General features: G+C 37.0%; 1 protein-coding gene across 1 annotated transcript in view; it reads right to left on the minus strand.

Moving 5' to 3' along the window:
- The window catches only part of LOC135688306 (uncharacterized), a 31,133-nt gene that overhangs the window by 2,715 nt on the left and 5,420 nt on the right, over positions 1 to 22,998 (minus strand). The window contains exons 2-16 of the mRNA XM_065205096.2: positions 20,529 to 20,783; positions 10,712 to 10,782; positions 8,825 to 8,930; positions 8,295 to 8,385; positions 7,449 to 7,556; positions 5,836 to 5,884; positions 5,058 to 5,132; positions 4,722 to 4,777; positions 3,784 to 3,886; positions 2,855 to 2,953; positions 2,268 to 2,348; positions 1,366 to 1,861; positions 970 to 1,055; positions 699 to 839; positions 13 to 408 (exon numbers count right to left, since the gene is read on the minus strand). Coding sequence (XP_065061168.2) covers positions 13 to 408; positions 699 to 839; positions 970 to 1,055; positions 1,366 to 1,861; positions 2,268 to 2,348; positions 2,855 to 2,953; positions 3,784 to 3,886; positions 4,722 to 4,777; positions 5,058 to 5,132; positions 5,836 to 5,884; positions 7,449 to 7,556; positions 8,295 to 8,385; positions 8,825 to 8,930; positions 10,712 to 10,782; positions 20,529 to 20,724 — 2,154 coding nt within the window. The 5' untranslated portion in view covers positions 20,725 to 20,783. The remainder of the gene's footprint in view (positions 1 to 12; positions 409 to 698; positions 840 to 969; positions 1,056 to 1,365; positions 1,862 to 2,267; positions 2,349 to 2,854; positions 2,954 to 3,783; positions 3,887 to 4,721; positions 4,778 to 5,057; positions 5,133 to 5,835; positions 5,885 to 7,448; positions 7,557 to 8,294; positions 8,386 to 8,824; positions 8,931 to 10,711; positions 10,783 to 20,528; positions 20,784 to 22,998) is intronic.

The following is a 22,998-nucleotide window of genomic DNA, read 5'->3' on the forward strand; positions in this document are numbered from 1 at the left end:
GCACATGCTTACCTTTGATCCTTGCTTCTCTTTCTTCGGTCTTTTAACGACGTAGACCAGCCCACACCGTGCGCACGCATTCTTGTCATCATCGCTTGTTCTCTTGAAACTTTTTGTTATTTTTTCAACCAAACGGGGATCATCCAGGACATCTGGAAGCTCCTCCTCAGAAGCAACTTCCTCCTCCATTGACACCTCTTCTTTCTTGGTAGAATCGTCATCAGGCCCCTCTTCTTTGTCCTGAGCTACTTGTTGGTTTGCTTCTCCCTCTTCGATCATCGAATCGAGATTTGTCTCCATCTGCTCCATAGCCTCGCTACTCGTTGTTTCGAGGTCACCAGGAGACTCGGTTTCGTCATACTCATCTTCTTCCTCTTCTTCCTCATCCTCGCATTTATCTGCCTCGTCCTGTAAACAAGTGGGGATACGATTAAATTTTGAAACACGCTGCATATAACACGACATTATCCTGATGAAATGCTTTTCAAGATTGCAGAAATAGATGTATACAAGACATATCGAAAAATGCAAAAGAGCCAATAAGTTTCAACAGACGAAAGATTGAAACATCGCGTGCTACGAAGGTCTTATATTGAAATTTCAAAACATCGAGTGTAAAGTCCTCATTTCCCAAAGGCTCAATATAAAATCTCGATTTACAAAAAAAACCCCGACACCGTAAATAGGGAAACACACACCTCAAATCTTCCGCGTTTCGCCTCAATCTCATCTTCAGCCTCGCTTTCCTCGTTCTGAATCTCCTCATCCACAACATCAGCTTCTTCGATTTCATCTGCACCATCCGATTCTGAGTCTTGATTTCGTTTCCTCACGAGCTCCTGGAATAAACAACAAACGTATAGATTTTAATTGGCTGACAGCAAATCGGAATAACTCTTTTCTGCAAACAGAGATAGATCAAAAATAGCAATCAATTGTAAATGGTGGATGGCAAAAAACGCAATTTACCGTGCTGCTGTTTTCTTTGAAAGAGCTCGAGCTGTCTGAGCTGTTCGTTGACGGCGAATCAGCCTTTTTTAAACGGGTTAAACGTGCTGCAAGAAAAGTACACATGGCGTGAAGAGACGAGATAAAATAAGATGGCATACCAAAAGGACAATAAAAAGCACAATGAAAAGTCGTAGAAGGGCCTAAGCAACAAGGAAATAAGGTCCAACTCAAACAACCAAAATAAAACCTATATAGATTTCCACTGAAAGGATTTTCTTAAAGCATTAATAACAAGATCCACGTTCTAAATAATGGGACAACATTATTTCAACTAAATTAGTGGGACAATATCACAAGCAAAAATTGCGAAAAAGCACGGAAGGAAACTGGTCTAGATCAAGATCTCTGTCATACCTTCTTGAATTTCATGTAGTATTTTTGTCCTCACACTTCCATTAGCAGTGAAAATAGGCGTGGCAGATCTCCGAGTACGCATGCGACCAGAATTCGATAAATTATCGTTATGATTTTCAAATGCCGCTTTAAAAATGTACGAAGGGGGTTCTGTCCGGCATTCTATCGGCCGCATGCGACCGTATTTCTTGAAGTATTCTCGGCATTCCTTGCAAACAAGTAGTTTCTCTTTGCCAACATGATGCCAGTTAGGTGATTTGGTATTGTAGCAATGTCTACAAGCATACAAGCTCAAGTCCCGTTCGCTATCCTCGCTGTCCGGCTCATCCTCGCTACACGAGCTTAAGTCTAAAAATTCACTAGCAGGTGTTGTTTTGTTTTTAGTAGACCTCGTTTTCCTGCAGAGGACACTGTGCCGCCTGCCTCGTTTATGCGGCCTCGAATTGATCGCCGTGGGTGTCTTTTTCCAGACGTAGTAATAATGAACTAACTCACTCTGCAAAAAAAAGTCATTTAATTATTTCCTTTGATTAGTAGTGCAAATATAAAGTCCTTGAATGAGATCTCATAATATATACAACCCATATCAAGTCAGCATTGTGAAATCAAGGTCAAGAAAATCAGCACTAACTTAAGCAATATTGTGAAACAATACTCTCCAAAGACTGCACGAAATTTTTCGAGATTTTCGCTATTTAGTGATGAAATTAAGAAAGTTGTTTGCAATTCAGGCATTGTAAGAATTAATTACATCGATAATGAAAAACGTTGTTTCATAACCCAAGGATTTTCGCGATTACTTGGCTGTTGAAAATGGGTTGACCACAACTCAACTGGGTCGTAAAGAGAAAAAATCCAAACATTGGAAAATAAAAAGCCTGCAATTCTTTCACAAAACTAACCGTTTTCCTGTCAGACAACAACTCTCGTTTTATCTTGTTGAAATTCTTGCCATACTGCCGCAGACCACGTACAAAAAGTTTCTACAGGAGAAAAAGGATTGTAACAATTTAAATGCAAATATAATCGTGATAGAAATCTGTAAATCAAAACCTATATATTACAACAAAATCTGATTCTGAGGTAAGACAAATTAACTGCCTGAAGGAAAATTACCTGAAATTTCTATCAAATGTTTGGTTAACCACCCATCAAATATCGCAAACAAAATAAAAGTTGATTTAGCCTAGGATGGTAACAAAGAACTATTTTTGCTTGCTTAGAAATACACAAAACACGTGATTTCATTTTCCATTGTAATATGCCCAAATTTTTCTCAAATATGAACGTGACATTTTTATAAATTGAACTCGATTAATGATCTGATTCTGATACTGAATGTCAGCGAAGTCTGTCACGATCAAAAAGTAGCAGTACCATGGGTTGACAAGGAATTAACACCTAAAAACAGCCAAACTTTTTCGAATGTAAAAAGGCGAAAAATTCAAGATGCCTCTTCTACAGGGAGCTAGGACATGAAACGACTTACCCTTTCGTCTTCACTCCATTTGCGTGCGTTTGTCTTGGCAAATGGAGATCGTATTAACGCCTGGAGGGCCCTTGAGACATCGTATTTGTTTTTGTGGAGCTAAATGTGAAGGATGATTCTTAAGACATAAAAGGAACAAGGATGATTTTCAAGACAATTTAAGAAGAATGTTAACAGACAATTGATTGGAACTGTTGTTGAATGAATAAAGTTTTGAATGATCGCAAATTCATAAAGCTACTTATGTCTGGAAGATATCAGCTGTTTAAAGGTCAAACAGAAAAGATGTGATTAGGTTTACAAAAGATTTCAAGGGTGTGACATATCGAAGCCCTGTGAAAGCATGAAGTTTGCCAAAAAAGAAGATGGCCTGGCTTTAACGGTGAAGGCTAGGGAATTCAGATAAAGAACTGTTAAATAGGAAGTCGGTAAATCCCGAGTTAATCCCTGCTTTCAATTACTCATTGAGCCAAAGAGGTTGCAGGCGAAAGGATGTGAAGCTTCCTGGATTGCCGTGATATCTCTCACTAAATCTTTTCTTATTTGAGAATTTACGTAATATTTCATTTCAAATTACTTAAAACAAGGCCTCTCTCTCAGCAAGGTTTAGAAAAAAGAAGCGTGAATGAAAATTTTAAAGGAGGGTCGGACATTAATGGGAAGGGGGTACGAGTTACAGACTGGCAGAAATTTAGCGTCAAAGGCAATGTGTTGCTGGGAGAAGTTTCTGGTCCGGGGATGAGACTTGTGAAAAGTTTGAAGATAGTTTGCGAGCAAAAAAGTTTGGTTTCTGCCTATGATCAACGAAAATTTATTTTCTGATTGAGAATAGTTCAAGATGCATGCTTCAGTCCTTCAATTTTCGTGTATTTGCAAATGAGTGAAATTTTTCGGCCATCAGACCTTTCTGATTGTTGCTATAGGCTTACCATATTTAGGCAATGAACTGTGGTCGACTCTTCAGATATAACATTTAATGCGCGATCAATCGAGCCATCATCATCCACATAACCAGAGAAGGAGAATATGCTCCTGTAACAGAAAACAAATATTTGAATACAGATCTTTGAAACACACACTAAAAATGTCTCCAATACATGGTTGGAAATCAACTTCCAATCTTTATTAAAATGTGAATCATTACGAAATTATTATAAATTTACTTTAAGTACACTATAAAATAAAGTCAATAGATATTTTCAAACTACAATATCAAAACTATTTGTGACTCAACCACATAAAATTCTTATTTTATGTAGAAGTAAAGAGCGGATAATTTAAGGTTATGAACCAGTACACGTATTTTTGTTATAAAAAACTAAGATCCGGTACTGGTAGGAAATTTCTTAAATTTTCTGGCCAATTTGTTATCAAAAGTTTCTTACATGTTTCTTAAATTTCTAAGGTAATTAATTTTTAAAATGTGCTGTCAAGGTAAAGTAAATATATAGTTCACTCACATTTAGAGATAAACTAACAAAGTGATCAAGGAATTTTGTTTTCCTAGAAAAACTAACTCTGTTGAGATCTGTAAACAGTTAAGCTCATTGAACTTCATCAATGTCAAGTTGAAGTCAAAACAAATTTTTAATCCGAAACTTCTCGAGTGTGCAATTTACTGAGAATGAGTGCAAACTGCATGTCAAGTGTGATGTTGCAATATACAGTGATGTTCAATGTCAAGACTGTTTCGAGTGTCAACTTGGAAAATCAAAGCTGCAAATTATAAAAGTTTTTTAGCTTATTTTTCAATTTGGGTAGGGTTGTTTCTTAACTTTCGAAAAATTGAGCCTACCGTTTCTTATAACCTGTTTCTTATAAAAAAGTGTTTAGTCTCGTTGAAGCAGAAAATACCAACGTGACTAACCTGGAAGCTCTTAAGAACATCATTAGATCGGAATCTTCAATCTGAGGTGCCCAGACCTAGAAAGGATTTGAAGATTAAAAGCAAGGCATTTCAAGCATTTCTGGACTGGATTATCAACGCTGTAACGCATAATTTCGAAATGCAAATGGCGTCTGCCAATTAATCGCCACAATGAAATCTTCTTTTTGAAGCTAGCACAATATGAACGAGATAAAGTTCAATTACGCAAAGTTTTTGGTTTCAATCTAGATAATAATAAGTATCTGATTTCGTAAAGTTGATTAGAGACTGAAATCCCTGCACTGAGAGATAAAAGAAGTAAAAGGTTCTACTCACCAACTGTTCGGGGCACTTTCTCACCATCCCTTTTTGTGCACGCTGTTTTAGTGGTACGCATCTGGGCAGCTTTACCTTGAACAGAAAACCACAAGTATTAGATTAGAAACTCATTGTGGATAATTACACTATACACGTAGGAACAAATGACCTTACTTTCTTTAACTGGAGTACAAGATTGATCTGATAAACATGTTTTTCTTTCCGCATTTTCAGAAAACAATTAAAAACCAAAGAGATAACAATTGAATCGTAAAACCTGGACAGATAATTTTTGAAATCCAATTGTAACGATTGAGTTAACGAGTTTTGCTGGACATGAAAAAATCTAATTATAAGCTTGAGGCTTTTAAAATAATTTTGTATCAAAGATATCCTTATAAGTGTAAAAACATTTACATTTGTACAAAAGATGAAGGGAAAACTCGGACGGGGGATCCCCAAAAAAAAAATTTTAACCGTGCATAAATTCTACTAAATCATTCAACTATAAAAATTTATTCTACTATCGATTGTTTATTAGTTAATTTAGTTAATTAGTTAATTGCCATGCAATAGCAACATGAGCTGATTTAAAGGTTTTTGAAAGCAACCAGGTACTGTTCATCAATGGTTGCAAGTATGATCGACGTCAAGGGTAGTGACAAGGGACTTGATGGACAATTACTACAAATGAGCAAAAATGGCTTTTGGAATCATCTACGTTCACAAAATGTATAGAAATCGGTTGAAGCTTAAAGTAAACCTATTTCCATATTGACAAATCATTTTCAATTACCTGATGATTCGAGCCAACACGTATTTCTCCCTTTGTGTTTGCCAAGCGTCTATAAAAAGTAAACATGATTAGAAAACAGGAATAGGCTTTCTATTGACAACTTAAGAATTTCACGTCAAACAGATTTGCTTACGTCAGACAAACAATTGAGAAACAAAGAACTGTACACAGGTATGTTTATCCAACGAGCATTCAGCAAAAAACACAACGAGAAGGCCAAGATAATTTGAGATGATTGACAAAATCACGATAATCCTATCGTCGTCTGTTTGAACAGCGAAAGACAATAGTCAACAAACAGTCATTAACAATTCAACTCAGTGATAAGTATGAAAAACCAGTGGTGACGTAATGAGCGCAAATCACGCAACAAAGCGGCACAAAAGAAAATGATAGAAAGATGGAAAAATAATACTACTGCGGTTTGAAGGATTAAAAAAACAAGACAAGAGCACAATAACTGACCGCACCCTTAGCGCTCGAGGGTGATCGGTTTTGCAGTTGAAAATATGTACTCCAGTTATTATAGCATTTTTGTTTTGGACATTCTTCAGACAGGAAATTTTGCACAACGTCATGCCTAATCGAGAATTCCTGCCTATAACCCACCCTCTACTTTTTGCGCCTTCCCAGCTCGTCCGCAGCTGATATCCCAACAATCATCGACCCGATGCCGAGTTTTCAAGGCCACGATTCAATTTCAACAGGCGACGGATAAAAACAATTTGCATAACGAACTCGTTTGAAACTAATCCTTTGGTTTTTCACGACAAAAACAAGATCTTGCGGTGATACCTGCCAACAAGGTTGTGCCTGATCCATACAAAGCGGCCACAGTGACACGCAGGGATCTACAGTCTCCCACTCGATGGATTTCTTAATAAAACAGATAATCTTGCTTTGTTCAGACCAATAAGCTTTATCGCCAAAACCTCAGAAGGATTTACTATCAATGCCCAAAGTGCGGAATGAATCGCCAGGCATTGTTATTCGTAAGCCTGGAGATCTAGAAAGAAGTGCTCGTTCTCCTCGTGTCATTCTTCCTCGTTTTTGCATAGGCGCCTCTTCAGACGCCATGACATGGGTACCTATGTATCCTACCTCTTCATCACTAAACCACCCCTTGCGTCATACTTTACACTGATAGCTGTTTACACGAGAACCGCATTGGCATTTTTCAGCAACCAAATTACTCCCAAACTGATCAGAAATAATAATGGGCGATAAAATCCTCAGAAAAACTCTTTTTCTCGAAATTTTGTCGAAGAAGCTGGAAAAAACTATTCCTGATGATTCTTAGTATCCTCGAATCTTTCTGTATATGTAATCTACAGAAAGATGTAACATTTGATAACCAAGTCAGCATTTTGATTATCAAGCTGGAGCTCTTTTGAAGGGGCCAGGACACCTCAGTTTACGAAATGCACGCCACGCTGACTTTGGAGCATTTGAGGAACTACTTTAAAAGGTCTTTTAATCTCCTTATGGATTTTGAGTACCGAATGTGGCACGTTGAATAAGACTGGAACAAACATCAACGATGGAAAGTCAAAGGAATCATATAGGAACCAATCAACACCAAAAGTCGTTCCTATAAGATAGCTAAAGCTCACCTCGACTCCGGATTGTATCTCAAAATGTAGAACCAATTATCTTCTTCTTCCGTGTATTCCTTTAATCTTTGTTTGACTTCAGAGAACGGAAGAATGTTGATGTGTCCTCTGTTTACAAATGAAAAGTGAAATAAATTCAGAAGGGAAAAATGCAGTTGCAACGTATTTGTAGAGAGACAAAAATCAAAATATATTATATACTTTGCAAGTTTGTTGTAATTTTTATATTTTTGCGCCCAACCCTTAATAAAAAACCTGACGATTTAATTCTTGTTATGTTACAGTCGAAATCCCTTTGTAGCAACACCTTATAACATCAAAAAACATGGGATGAGGGGAGACAAAAATTGCTTCAGGATCGTGTGGGAATTATCTCACGGAAGCTCTTTGGTCTTTTGACCGGAAAATAATGAAAATTTCCGATGCGTTTTCTTTCCATCTAGCTCGCTCGAAATAGATAAATGATCTTTACTTCCAACTGCGCGTTGGAAAAGCGTCTTCTTTATTCACCCGCGAAAATATGACCAGACTAGTCTTTGTGATGCGAAATATTCCCGCCAAAGAATGATTTGGAAGTTTATGTTTAATCATTTATAAATTCGATATCATTCAACAGTTGTGGAGGAGATTAATGTATATCGTAACCTAAAGACCAAATTTAAAGTAGAATCCTTGATTATAATTAAAGTTGTTATGCTACTAGAAGCAAGACCAACTGAGGAAATATAAAAAATGATATATTCAAAAAGCTGGTTTAGCTGCAGATGTATTTTTCCTTTGAGACAGATGTAATTTCTTTTCTGCCAATGATTGTAGGATGATCTAATAGTAAATAGATTCACTTACCGCAAAGCTAATATAGGATAGGTATCCACCGAGTCAGAAATGAAAAGTTCTCGTTCCTTTACTGCCGGATCTTCAAGAACATGGTCGGAACCTTGGGAAAAGGGAATACTTATTTACGGATCGGTAAGTCTACAAAACTACTATCGGAAGCAATAAGGAGAATGGCTAAAAATACCCTTGCAAGAGAAAGAGTGAGAACAGTTGGAAAGCTGTTTGACCGAGAATTGTTCATAAATATAAAAAAGGAGAGGTATCATAACGAGACTCGAGAATGCTTTTGTATGCAGAGATCTGCGAAATGGGAAAATGTGCGACGCAGGACCTGAAAAGGTTGGAGTAAACATGGCTGCAAAATTCATTACAAGAGTTCAAAGTGCATTAAGTCGGGGTGTGGGGGTGGGGAGAGATTTGTGAATGAATGTGGTGCGCGGGAGATGCAATCACTACAGGAGAGGGTGTTTGAAATAAGAACGAGTGCAGCTGAAAAGCAATAAATATGAAAAGAACTGCGAAAATATTAAGCTTCATACCGTTTTCGTTATTTCTGTCATGAATCAAGAGCTGATAGACAGATAACGGGACCTCGCAAGGTCGGTAAAACCATGTGACGTTCACAAATACATGATCCCTCTTGCTCTGAAGTCAAAACAAATGCATAAGATTAGATGAGGAAGACTGGATTTTATAAACGCACTTCAAAATAAAAAAAGACTTGCTTCTACAAAGCTTAATCACATAAAGATTAAAAAAGGATTTGGAAGAAAAGTCTCAGATCTTCACGAGTTGAAAAAAGACGGCTTTGGTAATCCGGTTCCGTTTCATTCAAAATCAGGGCAAAGAAAATGCTGGTTTTGGTAGGTGTGCAGATAAATCGGGGGTACAGGTGAAAGGGGGTTCAGACAAATCAGGGACTCTGATGATACAAAGGGGGTTCAGGTGAAAGGGGTTCAGAGAAACTGGTGCTTGGGTATAACAGAAGTTCAGATAAAACAGTAATCCAAGAAAAGAATGGATCCAGATAAAACAAGGGTTTAGGAAAAACAAAGGTTCCGTGAAAACTGGGGTCGAGGGTAATTTAGAATAGCTACCGTATTGCAGTGCCCCAACGTGTTGACTTAACACAGTGATTTAGCAATAAATCTTTATCACGTCAATGGTAGACGTCAAATATATACAGATTTTCACTAGGAATGGAATACACTCATATTTTATGAGAAACAAAGGTCGATGTTGAGTACTCCAGTTTCTTAATGTTCTGGGAATTTCACGCTTCCGTTCTGATGCTTTATTTAGATGTTGGAAGTACATTTTTATCCTTTGTGTCTTAAGTTCTAGACCAACAGGGCAATCATGTTCATGAATTTAACAAAATTCCGTTGTTTTCAGTTTTATCACGATTTAATGGTTCCTTGATATTTTTGCTTCGAGTATTGAAGTTTCTTAATTTTTTCTGACTGTCCAGTACTGAAGTTTCCTAATTCTTCGACAAAATGATATCTTTACTCAAAGAAAATACGTCATAGCTAAATTCCAGACTGTCTACTCTTGATGTTAGTTAGATGAAGAATTTGATCGGTCCAAAAACGAAGGATCAATCGAAGGATCAAGTATATTTAAGTAACATGTCACTAAACAAAGGTCACAACAGATGAATTGTGAATTTTGCGACGAACTCAGAAATCACGGGGGAATGTTTTTTAAGGTAGTAATTTAGGGCATTGTTGCGAAAATCGTTCTAGAATCTGTTTGAACCCAGCCCTACCTAGAAATGCTGTTGGTGTTTGGTGTTTGTTGTTTCATAAAGAAAAAACCAGTTTGAAAAAATTTAATCAGGCAATATTGAATCAAAACAAATCACCGACTGGATTGAAAAAAATCCAAATAAAACCAAACAACGGGTGAAACTTAATGTAGTTATAAAGTAACTCGATAACTTGTAAGTCGTTGATTCCATTAATGTGATAATATTCCCGCACCTAAATTACTAGTAGAAAGAACTTATTACTTTTAAAAAGAACTTTTCCGTGTAAGTACAAGGCAAGGGTGAGGGTGGCTTGTTTAATATGAAAAAAAGCTGTATGCATTGCCTTCTCAGGTGCATTTCATAGAAATTCTTCGCACTTATTGGATGCTTCTTAAATTTGTTTCTGTAAAATTAAACAAACTCTAGAAAAGAAAACTGGCAACCCAACAACTCCCACTCTCCCTCTAACACACAGCTCACTCAAGAACTTCAAGACACCACTAACCGCCTCCATAAACTAGAGACTTTTTCTTAGAATCATTTTGTAATTAGGACCATTTGAAAGGACCTCTTCAAATAATATTTACAATTTAATGGCAATACCGACGACAGACGCATTTTGAAAGCTGGATTTCCTGATTGCAACAACAACATCCTCGATAAAGTGACTCACCTTTCTTATGTCTCGGATGGAACAAATGAAATAGGGGACATCAGGTCGCTGGCTTTCAATGTAGACACAATCTACAAAAGTAAACATTCAGTTAATGATGATGCATGAAAATCTGAATTTAATTTTTCCTTTAAACAAAAAAGTTATCAAAAACTGAATGTTTCTTAATCCCTAAGTCACCAAGAAGCGCTAAGATTTAGCGAAGACTGCTCAGAACGTGACGCCATATTTAGTGGAGTCTCATTGCGGATTTTCAATAAAACAGACGTTGGAAGAGTCTAGATGTTTATTAAAAATTGGCACTTTCTGTATATTCACATATAAATATTGATAAAATGACGAAAAACATCCAGGATCCATTACAATGGAGATACTGAATGGAGCCGCTGAGCAGGAGCGATTTCACTCTTGAATGACCAGGCCGCCATGTGAATTCAATTACGTATTACAAAGAAAGAAAATTACATTTAATGTACTTATCGAGAACTCTTAACAGACTTTGCGAATATTTATCCAATTTGGTTGAACTTTAGATACGATTGCACATAGCCTCGGCAAATTATTTTTCCTTATCTCTTAAACCAACCACAAGTTATGTTGGATGACGGGGGTATGTTCACCAATTACTACTTCATATCGTCGACTGATACAAAGTAATCAGGTTCAAATTTTGGTTACGTGTTTTTTTCTGATTTAGTCAAATTCAAAATTCAACCTCAGAAATGCTACCTGTAAGTCTTCTAGAACATACTTTCTCGTCATTTTCAAGGATAAATAATTGCGAAATAAACTCTTGGTGATAAAATGCCAAGAAATTCGTGGAATGATTTTGATTCTAGTTCTTGCAAATTTCACCGAAAAAAATCACTGGTTTTTGTAGAATTTGTGATCTACCAATTGAGACTTCCGAAAAACCGTCTTCCGAACAAAACAACCTACACCTCGAAAATAGTCAACAAGTAACATCTGCTTGAGATAAAAACATGATATTCTTCGCTTGATTGATGCTTTAATATGGTTACCTGCTAGCATCTAACAACGAGCGCAGGTAGCGGTAGTGGAGCAAATTATTGTCGGGACAGCAGAACAAAAATCGAGCCAATAACATTCTGCACCTATTTGCAACAATTTATAGCCCAATTCGCAACATACCTAACTAATTTTGCATATTAAGAGGTATTTTATGCCGTTCTTTCAGATTGTGTTCCCAAATTTTAGAAATTCTGAAAATAGATTTTTGATGAGGTCACACTTCGGTACTCGATACATTTAAAACACGATGGAACCTCCTTTTGAGTCTCTTAGCATATGTAATAATGATTAACTTCTATGTGAACGCTTTTTGTCTGCAAGACGGAGGGTTGCAATAAAAAAAAATTCTTTTGTGCGATTCTATTACAAAAAAACTCCTCGACAAAAACGACACAGCGAAATGTGGCGTGCGGCCTCCATTTCCTTCTTTCTCTGCATTAGCCTCTAGCCCAGAATGCCTCGCTCTGGGTTTGCAATCCATTGGAGTTTGACCCTGATCTCAATTTAGAAACAAACTCCTTCCCGCGGCGGTTATGTTTGGCTCAAGGGATTATGACATAGGATGTGTTCTGGATTTATTTGCCCTAGACACAATGGAGTCCATTCCAATTGGTCAATATTTAATAGCATATGCAGACGACCAAATGTGCTTATAACGTATTTGAAAACACGACTAACAAAAGAGGTTATTACTATGTAAACTTAATCAAAGGTTGTCAATAATATCAATAAATAAAACTTTTCAAGGGGGTTACGCACATTTTCAGTGTTGCAGTATAGTACATGAGGCAACTAAGCGGACGAAAACGTGTATTATATATTCTCAACTCATTTTTAGGGGTCAAAATTAGGCACAAAACTAAGGCATAATTGATACAAAGGAAGACATTTCATTTTTTACTGAATCTACCGGCAGAACATTTTGCACTTGCTTGAATACTCTTCTACAGTTAAATGCGAAATAAAAAAGCTATCAACGTTTGTCATTAGATTAACTTTTTGTATTTATTGTTTAATTTTTTACTTTTTATAATTAATGTCAGACATTTTATTCTAGTTCAAAATGCTTTTGGGTTAGAGGTCTTTCTGTCTATATACCTAAACTGTTGTGTAGAAAACAAGGGAATTTCTGAAAATCCTAAGATCACGCGTGTGCCTCCTTATGGATGGTTGCAAAAGACTGAGTACGAGGTCGAAGTCCGCAGCGAGTCCACCTCTTTCTGTGACGGTATCGATTAGTTTCAAAAAGTCTGGATCACAATGCTGAAACCGGAAAGGGTCTAATATGCCGCACTTTAAGTCCATTCGTCAACGTTATCAAATGCAACCAGTTGACATTATAACAGAAAGAAATTGTGGTTTTAGGATAATCTTTGTTTTCACGTAGATCAAATTGACTTAGTTAATTTCATTTGAGATAAAACTGAGCATGAAAAGAGATCAGAGACCTGAGATAATGACGCCTCTGTCACTAGAACAGTAACCACCAGTAACAAATCCACCATTTAGCAGAAGGTTTAACGCTGGCTCAACGGTTCAACATGTGGCATGACAACAGAACAACGCATAGGACTCTGAAAGAAGGGGGCAAAACCAGACAACATATGGAGTGCCTTGCCAACAGCAAAGTTTACAGGATTAAAGGGCCACTCCAGCCCAAAAAATTTTTCTGGGATTTTTGCATAAATTGGTAGTTAGTCGAGAAAAAGAAGCCATCGTGAAATTTTTTTTTGAAAAGCTTAACTCGTTTTTCAGATATAGACGCTCAAAGTTGAGAATCGCCGTAAAAATACGACAAAATTTTTTTCGGAAAAAGTACCTTGTGACGTATGAAGGGACCATTGTTTTAACATTCGGCGCTATTGTTATACGTTCGCACTGAAATTCGCACGACTCGGTAGAGGCTCGGAAGAGGCGATTCATGTCGGACTAGCGGTTGTCGTTTTATTTATTTTCCTTCATTGCGATTAATGTTCAGCGGAGGCTTCCAGCCAACATGGACTAGTAATTCCACAAATCAAAGATGGAAGCTTCAACCTGAACGCATATCCTCATCTTGGCAACGCAGCAAGCTTTTCAAAATGGAATGCTTCACGAATTTTCCGATGTGAATGGATTTCTGACCGAAGGCATTTCTTATCGTCGTGTCATCTCAGGGATTTCCAGGGAGCTAAATAATAATTGATGTTTTAACGCATTAGAAGAAGAACCCTATTCACAAGATGGAAACTTCCCCGTAAGTCACAATTCATCCTTATTATCATTTTACTATGTTGAACGTTTGGCGAAACTGCAGGGTGTAGAGGTTTGGAGGGGGGTTGGGGAAGGTGTGACACACACCCCCTAAGCAACGCAATTTGCCGGGCTTTGAGAAAAACTTCGTCCTCTAAATATAAGTTTTTTAACAGCCAGTCTTGTGAACTGCCCCCCAAATGGTCAGAAATGTGGTTATATTAAAAGTACAACAGGGGCTCTCAAGCAAAATGTCACATAAAATAGTACCAAAAGTAGAAGTTTGCTACTTTTCGTACCAACAAGGGGGCCTGAGCCTCCTAGCACTACATCCCTTCCAATGATCTGTGCACTACACCTTTGCCCGAGGTATAGATGTGTAAAATTTTCCAGGGTTTGTCTCCTGAACCCTTTTTCATCATGTTCTACCATGTTCTGCCTTCAATTTTGGAGTTCTGCCTATTTTATCATAAAATTGATGCACAATTTCAAAATTTTCCAGATCAATATCCAGGGCAAAAGATCTACTACCCCAAAGATAAAACATGGAATGTACACCCTTGGTTTTGGAAAAAAGATGTGTCATATCCTCATTCTAATGTTTTAAAGGCAGAATTGTTTATATTTGTTAAATTTACCTTTGCTATTCTAGTATTGATTCATGTAAGCATGGCCTATATCATTTAAATTCATCTTTGTGTTACTTCAAATTAATATCCTTAGATGCTATTTGCTATAGTAACAGTGGTTGCCCTTTCACCCCTAAATTTCTCTTTGATCCTTTTAAATATCTATACTCTGAATGCCCCTGAGTGTCCAAGGTAGTGATTTCTTTGATCATTTTATGTTTTAATATGACTCTAAAGTAAATTTTGACTGGTATGTTAGTATTGATCCCTGTCAACCTTATTATTCTAGGCATAAAAAAGGTAACAAACTCTTTTATGGATCAGCAGAAAGGATCTTGCAAAAAAATGCTAGATGAAGGTTGGAGATTACATGCATCCTGTTATCTGGCTACTGGCTTTGGGGGAGTGATAACTTGCCCCTCTCCTCCCTGCAAGAGTTACCACAAAGACCTCAACACATTATTCTGTTTTTTTATTAACATTTTTACAAAGGAGACTATTTTTAAAATTATCAAAATTTTATATATAATTTGGTCATATCTATATAAAGTTTGCAAATCCAGAACTATTATTTCAAACTAGTAACAACATATAGGTATTTTCTAGAAGTTTTGCAATAGATTATTGTTTCATGATACTTTTATAAGAACATTTCTCATGTGCAATAGAAATTACAAATTGCTAGCTACTTCACTGGCCTGATTGTATAGATATTTAAATATATAATTCAATGTAGCCAAGTATTTAAATACAAACATGTATTTATTATTCATAAATATAGCAGGTTGAAATTCTGACAGCTCAAAGGAGCTGAAAAGGCCCCTGTAATAGCTTAAAGGTTAAAAACAAAAATTATATTTACACAAGTATATTGAAAAAGTTGAATTATTAATATAATCTCAAATCCCTTTTTTTGTATAAAAACACATTTAAAATTTTTGAAAAAGTTGTTTCACTCATGACTAATGGTAGGATTTTAGTCTTGTCTTGAAAGTTTGTATACTTTCTTGTCCATGCCCTCGATTGTCCTGGTTTACTTCTAATAAGTCATAGTCATGTTGATATGAAGCTCTTTATCCTAATGAATATGTTGTATCAATTCATACAGCTTTCATTCCCGGTATACTGGTTTTGTTTTGGTCTTTCCTCCCGAATTAATTGCGCGATGGTTTTTTTAGCTGTTGCACTAAAGGAAGAGCTGATGAAAAAGCGCGAATCTTCTTTTTAAAATCAGAGAACTGGCCTGCCAATATAAATTGCTTCAAAAGCAACATTCCATGAAAGTCTGTCAACATCCTCATGTCTCTGTCTCGCTGGCCTTCTTTGACAATATGACTTCTCTGTCAGAAAGATTCGTGCGATAAAAACTTCCATATTCGATTAGAATATCAAGACTGATGGACGATACTTCTATCTTTATATCGATTCCAGATAAAAGTCTGGCCTTCTAAAAAGCATGCCGCTGCTAGGCCCTGTCTACCATTTCGCTAGGTTCTCGTTGACCCTTTGGACAGCCGATGATACTTGTCGCGAACTTACCGAGGCCGAAAATGCTTGTGACGTCAATCCGAAGATCTCCGATAACACGGTTGAAAAACAATTCAACTCAATGACCATTTTACAAACGCTAATAACTACAAAACGGTTAGAGATATGAAAAAAATAATAACATATTCGTTTTCAGGAGGTCTGATTACATCGTATTCTGAAATAAAAATTTTGGGCTGGAGTGGCCCTTTAAATATGTTTTATACATTTGAAGGAGGTTTGGAGCCAAACGTTTCTTCGGATGCATGGCGGCTGCTGCGGGATGCTGCGGGCTACTGTGGGATGTTGCGGGCTTAAGGATTTTTCCTTCTAAATGCTTTGTTTTTTGCCATTACAATGTCATTTATTTCATGCGTTTATGTAAATTAATTTTAAAATAATACTAAAGATATCTGGGTTGAGTATTTTTTACAATTGAAAAGCTAAAACGCAAATCTCGTCTACACGTATTATTTTGATAAGAACCCAGATAAAAAAATTGAGCACCAGGAGGACAAAAATTCAGAAATTCAGGACCTTCGGGAAAAAATGATTAAGAAAATGTGCAATCCTGAGCTTATTTTTTATAAAAAAAATTCCCAGTTTATGAGCCCGTATCATAAAGAATCTGCAAGATAACGAGATTGATGAGTTTTTGGTGGAATATCAAAAACGTTTGTGTTTATGAATGCTTAGTTAAAATGGAGAACGTTGAATTCACTTTGTCCAATCACTGGCTCTCTTGCTACTTTCTTTCTGTATCAACTGACTGCCAAAGTAAAATATTCTGACCTCCTCTATACTTTCAGTGGACTAGCTTGCAGCTTTGTCGTGTGTTTATGAATGCGTAGGTCACTTTTTTGGTAAGCAAAAATATTTACAAAGAGGCTCTATTTTGAAGCACTAAATTCATGACCCCTCCACCTTGAAATTCGTGGCATAGGCCCTGACAGTTAAAGCGCCTGACCTTCTCTATTTTTTAGTAAACTAAATTGCAGCTTTGCCGTACAACGTGACACCTATATACATCTGCACAATATCTCAACAGCTTATAATTCGAGAAAAGCCACTTTGAAAACAAAAACACCGATTGAAACACAAAGCCTATTTCCCGCAACTTTAAGAACAGTTTGTCAGTATTAATCCTGTTCGTGAGTTTCACAATCAGACCTCCAGAATCTTAGGACACTTTAATATGTTCAAGCTCCAAGGACGACGCTTTGCAGGAGCACTTCAAGTTGGACAGAACTTGACGCGGCATGTGTTCATTGTGAAGGAGCTTCTTCTTTTGACGTATATCCAAAGCCTCAAAATGTATTAATGAATACATCCCACTATCTTATCTTGACCACAAAAGAAATTGCATTGCCTACTCACAAATGGCCATATAGATGACCACGGATTTAACAAAACCGCTATTTACACGAAACAATAAGTCTGCGCGCTTTGGCGGATATATAATCGCTTGATAGAATTCACGTATTCCTCAGCACGCCACACGAATAAAGACGAAAGCCGCAAATATTTCAACCAAGAATAATTAAAAATGTTATTGACGACGGGATGAAATGTGATTCAAAACCATGCTCCTGCACAGAGGCCCTCAAATATGCCCTAAGAAGGGGTAAAAATTTCGAATTTCCCTGCACAAAAGGCAAGTCAGGCTCGTCGAACCGGGGGAGGCTGGGGGCTGTAGCCCCCAAAAATTGTCAAAGTTTAGTATGTTTCCTTAATAACAGTGTACAGAATGATAAGGAAAACAATGGGCAGCCCCCCCAAATATGAATTTCGTTCCGACGGCACTTTTTAAACCAACGATCCTTTAAAAAGCATTTTTTCTTTATAAGAACAATTTTATAAGAACACGAGCCTCAAAATCGGTCGCCTTGAAAAAAGTTTTTTGGCATCTAGGGCTGCTTTTTCGGTGAATTTTCAAACTTTTCGGCAAATAAAGGATGCCTCACTCACTTTGCTGACAACCCCCCTAGAGGGCAATAGCACTGCTTACACACTAATAATAAATGGACAAATTAAAACAATCCAGCCTCTGATTTTCGAAAAAATTAAAAACTGCCAGCCTGAACTTCAAATTTCTGCTTCTTGTCGAATAAAGAAGATTACATTGGTTTTCCTTCAGAATATATGCAACAAAACTAGAAAATTTCACTCCAGGTGGAATATAGCGGAAACAGATATTCAGTCCAGCATACGAAAACTAAATTTCGTATAAAGTTTTTTCTTTATAAGATAACACTTTAAAAGATCCCGAGGCTTGGGTTGCCAAAAATAAAACAACAAAGTTAGGGCATGCAAAGTCTCAAATAGAAAATCAGAAGAAAATTTGGAAAATTGTCTCGTGTAAACAAAACAGAACAGATTTTATCAGCTTATAGAGCGTGGTACTAAAAATGACAAGTCATATAATGCAGTTTTAGAAAATTCTGTGTCGAAATGAGAGCGACATTGAGAACAGCCAAGTCTAAAATTATCCACAACATGAGAACAGCGACCTCAGAAAAAATTATCTGTTTTTATAAAAAAAGAATGTAAACACGGCAAGCACCAGAATGGCGAATGCAGGTCACTGGACTATCGTTTTGCACTACTCCCATGTTTTCAAGACCCGATAACAGACGAAATCCACAGCAGATGCTTTTCCTCGCACAAGGATCCCTAAAAATCCCTCGATGAAATACGCATCCAGGCTCCTTGTTTGAATTAAATCCTCTTTAAGACGCAGAACTTTATCCGCAACACTCGTTCTTCGATCTCAATTGTTCATGAGAACAGATGATCGGGAAGACGAGGAATGCAGCGATTTCAAGCTTTTTCAACTCTTTTTATGGAAATAGAAACCAGCTCTATCAAACATACCGCTGTTGCATTCAACACATTTACAGGCACCGCGGAACGTTGAGAAAAGTGGAAGGGGGGTTAAAAGTGGGGGAGGGGCTAAAACCGAACAAAAAGGGTCTAGACTGGTGATTCATTGATTAATTTTTTGCATTTCTGGCAAAACGTGAGGAGCCCTTCAGCCCCCCTGCTCCGAGATACCTGTTATAATAATGATAAGGCAAGACAAAATTTTGTGGCATCAAAATGATGGTTGAGTTATGATTATTATGATGAACATCATAACATTTCATGCCAATTTCCAGGCATATGGATAACGCATTTCAATTCGCCTGTTTGATATTATTTTAAACATCTTTTCTAGAAAACCAAAACATTAGCGACCTCCCTTGAACACATGGAGGATATGAAGATTTGCGGTTGCCTCCTCGTCCGCTTTGCATGAATTATACAAAGCCTGTATTTCAGGGAGATTTACTTTTATAATAGGACAACAAAATCTAATTGTTTTCACAAGATTATTCATGGAAATTCAATCGCCTTTCACCATTAATTTTTTGGATGAAAGCTTGAAGAATACAGATTCAAAACATTGGTTTGCAGACAAGATTTTCTTTGTTCGCGCTGGAATAGGGCTTTCACGTATTTCCCTAAGCGCGGAATCCGCGAAAGTCCGTTTGGTCTGAGGTGAAAATCCTTCACAAAGATTACAAGCAGGTGTAAGCCAGTTTTGAGAAAACAAGACATCCTGCTCCACATTTGCGATATTTCTCACAGATGAAACAACATTTCAGCAGTTGTTCACGCCTACATTTTCATCTTCCGTTGAAGAATACCTCAGCCACTACTTATCAGAAATACCCAAGACGAATAATAAGCCCCTAACATTCCGTGGAACCGTTTGTATTTTTAGCTTTGATTTGAACAGGTCTACCTTTGTTTTGGTGGGTGTATCATCAATTTTGCACGACCGGTTCCAATCAAGGACCTGTTCACCAATAAATAGCACGTTATTTTCGTGCAAATAGAAATAGAATTGTGAATTTTAATAGAAATAGCTAACCAAAATAACCGTAATAACTGCGACGGCCTAACAAACATCATGCATTAGGACAAGACTTGCACTGAGAATAATTCTCCTTTTCAAAGATGCCCTAATTTGCAACTCAAAAGAGAATGTTCGTGATCCTACAGATCGCATGTTTCCATGTTGGCAGATCACAAGAGACGAGATGGTTGGAAAAGGAAACACGATCAATGAAAAGTTAATGGCAATCCGGAGGGCAAAATCCGATGAGGGGAGAAGATGGACAGTTTTAGGGAGAAACCCCTAATTATAGGGAAGTTTAATAGAAATATGATGTGATATAGTTTTAGCCTAACCAACGAAGACACGCTGTATAACCATTATTTAGGATATTGTGCAAATAATGTAAAAAAGTTTGGTTGTAAAAAACGCTCAATGGGATCCCAGTTGCAGGTTTAACCCGGAGCATATTCCAAAAAGAAACAAAATAAGTTTTAATTTTAAGATGAAAACTCACCGCCAGGTCGATAAATTATATTCCTGACTTCACAGAATGGAAGCTCCTCTCCCTTTTGATTTGACTTCGTGTGCCTGCCAATGCTATCCGAGGACTGATGACTCTTTCTAGAATGGCTTGAGGCCGCGACTTCGGAGCAATTTTCTGCGGCCGAATCTTGCTTCGAGCGAAGTTCAACTCCATTTTCACCGCTCATGGCGAGCCAAAGTTTATCGACCAGCTTGGAGGTTTTTGCTTCTTCACGTCACTGTTGATCTGAATTTTTAATAAACCAAATTAAAATTGAGCTAGGCAAATGAGAACTGACATGGGTGACCTGTCGCCAAGCCTGTTCAAACCAACGGTCAAAGCACAGTGAGGGGTGACACAGAAATATCCTTAATGCTCTTAGCGAATTGATTATATTAAATGCCTCATTGTAACTGCAATCTGTAATAAGTAAAATGCCTTATTCATTCTCGAGGCTGCTATGAGTGTTGGTCAACATGCCTTCTTAATACAATATTTGTATAAAGAACAAAAAGCTTTAGAAACCTTCACGGCAAACACTGAGCTATTAAAACAATAGGCGGACCCAGGTAATTTAAAAATAAGTAGACAAATTAGCGCGGGAAACGAGAGGAAATGCTTGGCATACACCGACCCCGTTGACGTTTATGGAGAGACGCACAAACTGCCCGGGAGCATTGCGAACAAAGGCCAACGGATACCGTTGCCTTGCAATAAACATTAATGTGGTAATTTGAAAAAGTGTTTTCTTTGAAAAAAAGCAATTTCAATACTTCTCATGATTTTAACTATACATTTTTGTGCAAAATTACTGTTATAAGAATTTTTCTGACCCTCGATAATTTTAACAATTTTCGACATTGAGCTGAAGAATGTTCCTTAATTATTCTTAAATGACATCATCCCATTAAGAATAAAGATTTTTCTTCCATTGATCTGAAATCTTGCCAAAAATTTGGGGTGGGGTTGAGAGGAGAATAGGGGGTCTAGTGTCTACCAAAGAAGACATTGTTGGGGAAGTATTGCACAATGTCGGAGGGTGGGCTTCATGGTACAAAACTGCAGACATTTTCACATTCATCTTCGTATTATTCATTTTCATAAAAAGATTTACTTGCTAACTCAAATGAAACTACCATACATGTCCAATCAGTTAGAATTATAGCGCACGAAGTTTATAATACATTTAACAACCTTAATCCTGTTTTCATGAAAGACTATTTTGTACCCAAAACAACAGGTCATAACCTTCGACTCAAAATCCCCTTGACATTCCAAGAGCCAGAACTACCAATAATGGTATCAGATCATTAAGTTTTCAAGGGCCTAAAATCTGGAATTCACTCCCGGAATCAATAAAGACAGCACAAAATACTAGACAATTTAAGAATTTGATCCAAACTTGGTTCCTTGAAAACAAGTGCGCATGCTCATTTTGCAGTAACTGAAATGTCTTATGCAATCCTTAAAATTGCTTTATGTTAGTCTTAATTAGTGTATACTCACTGTTGTAAAAACTAACATTAAATAATCCACAATACAATACAATACATACAAAAAAGGTAAGACACGAACTAGGCCTGGCCAATTTAAAAAAATCTTCTTTGGTCTGTTGAATTCTGCGCAACAAAGAAATAAGCCGAAATTCATGTGAAACAAAACTACAACCAGAAAATTCACGCCTCATTAAACACCAGTCGATTAAAATACATCTACCTTTTCGATTCAAATACATGTTGCTAAGAAAGGCAACGTAATTTGTGTCACAGAACTCGTCCCATCCAGAAATTCCTTAAAAATCTGCTATGACGTTTGAAATTAGACAAAATTTAATTCTCTATTAGAACAAAAACCAAAATTGCCATGATTAAGCGATAGATGAAACTAAATACGTTCATTAAAGACCTGTGCTATTGTTTGGCTTGATCGGTCTCAATCAACAACCGAAAAACATGAAAAACACTTTCTAAATTACTTCAAATAGCCACATTAATATTTAACTACGATTCATTGTCAAATCACACGGGTGCGATAGTATGGGGGAAATAGTCCCTCATACTATCACACCCGTGTGATTTTAATGAATCCAAACCAAGATTTGAATGAATTGCCCGGTTTGAATTCATTTACCACACCTAAAGATTTCCTTATCGCCGCGTTGAATATAGTATATAAGTAAACTAAAGTGTTTAGGCCAAATTACTGTTGCACAGAATTGTAGCTGTGTGTTTATCGGGAATTCTTAGCATGATTTTTGCATTACATTCATTGGGTAAAGGACATGCATGGAGAAGCTAAGCGAATTTTCAATGCCTGGCTTCGTTTAAAGGCTCGTGCTTCTGGAAAATGTGTGCGCCTCCGCTAGGACACAAACGACCAAAACAATACAAAAGAGAGGGGACTGAATAGCTTTTCTTTTATCTACTCCTATGAAACATTTTTTAACATAAGTCACAGTTTC

Source organism: Rhopilema esculentum, chromosome 19 (genome assembly GCF_057945365.1).
Source record: "Rhopilema esculentum isolate cy_ngs chromosome 19, ASM5794536v1, whole genome shotgun sequence".
NCBI classification, from domain to species: Eukaryota; Metazoa; Cnidaria; class Scyphozoa; order Rhizostomeae; family Rhizostomatidae; genus Rhopilema; species Rhopilema esculentum.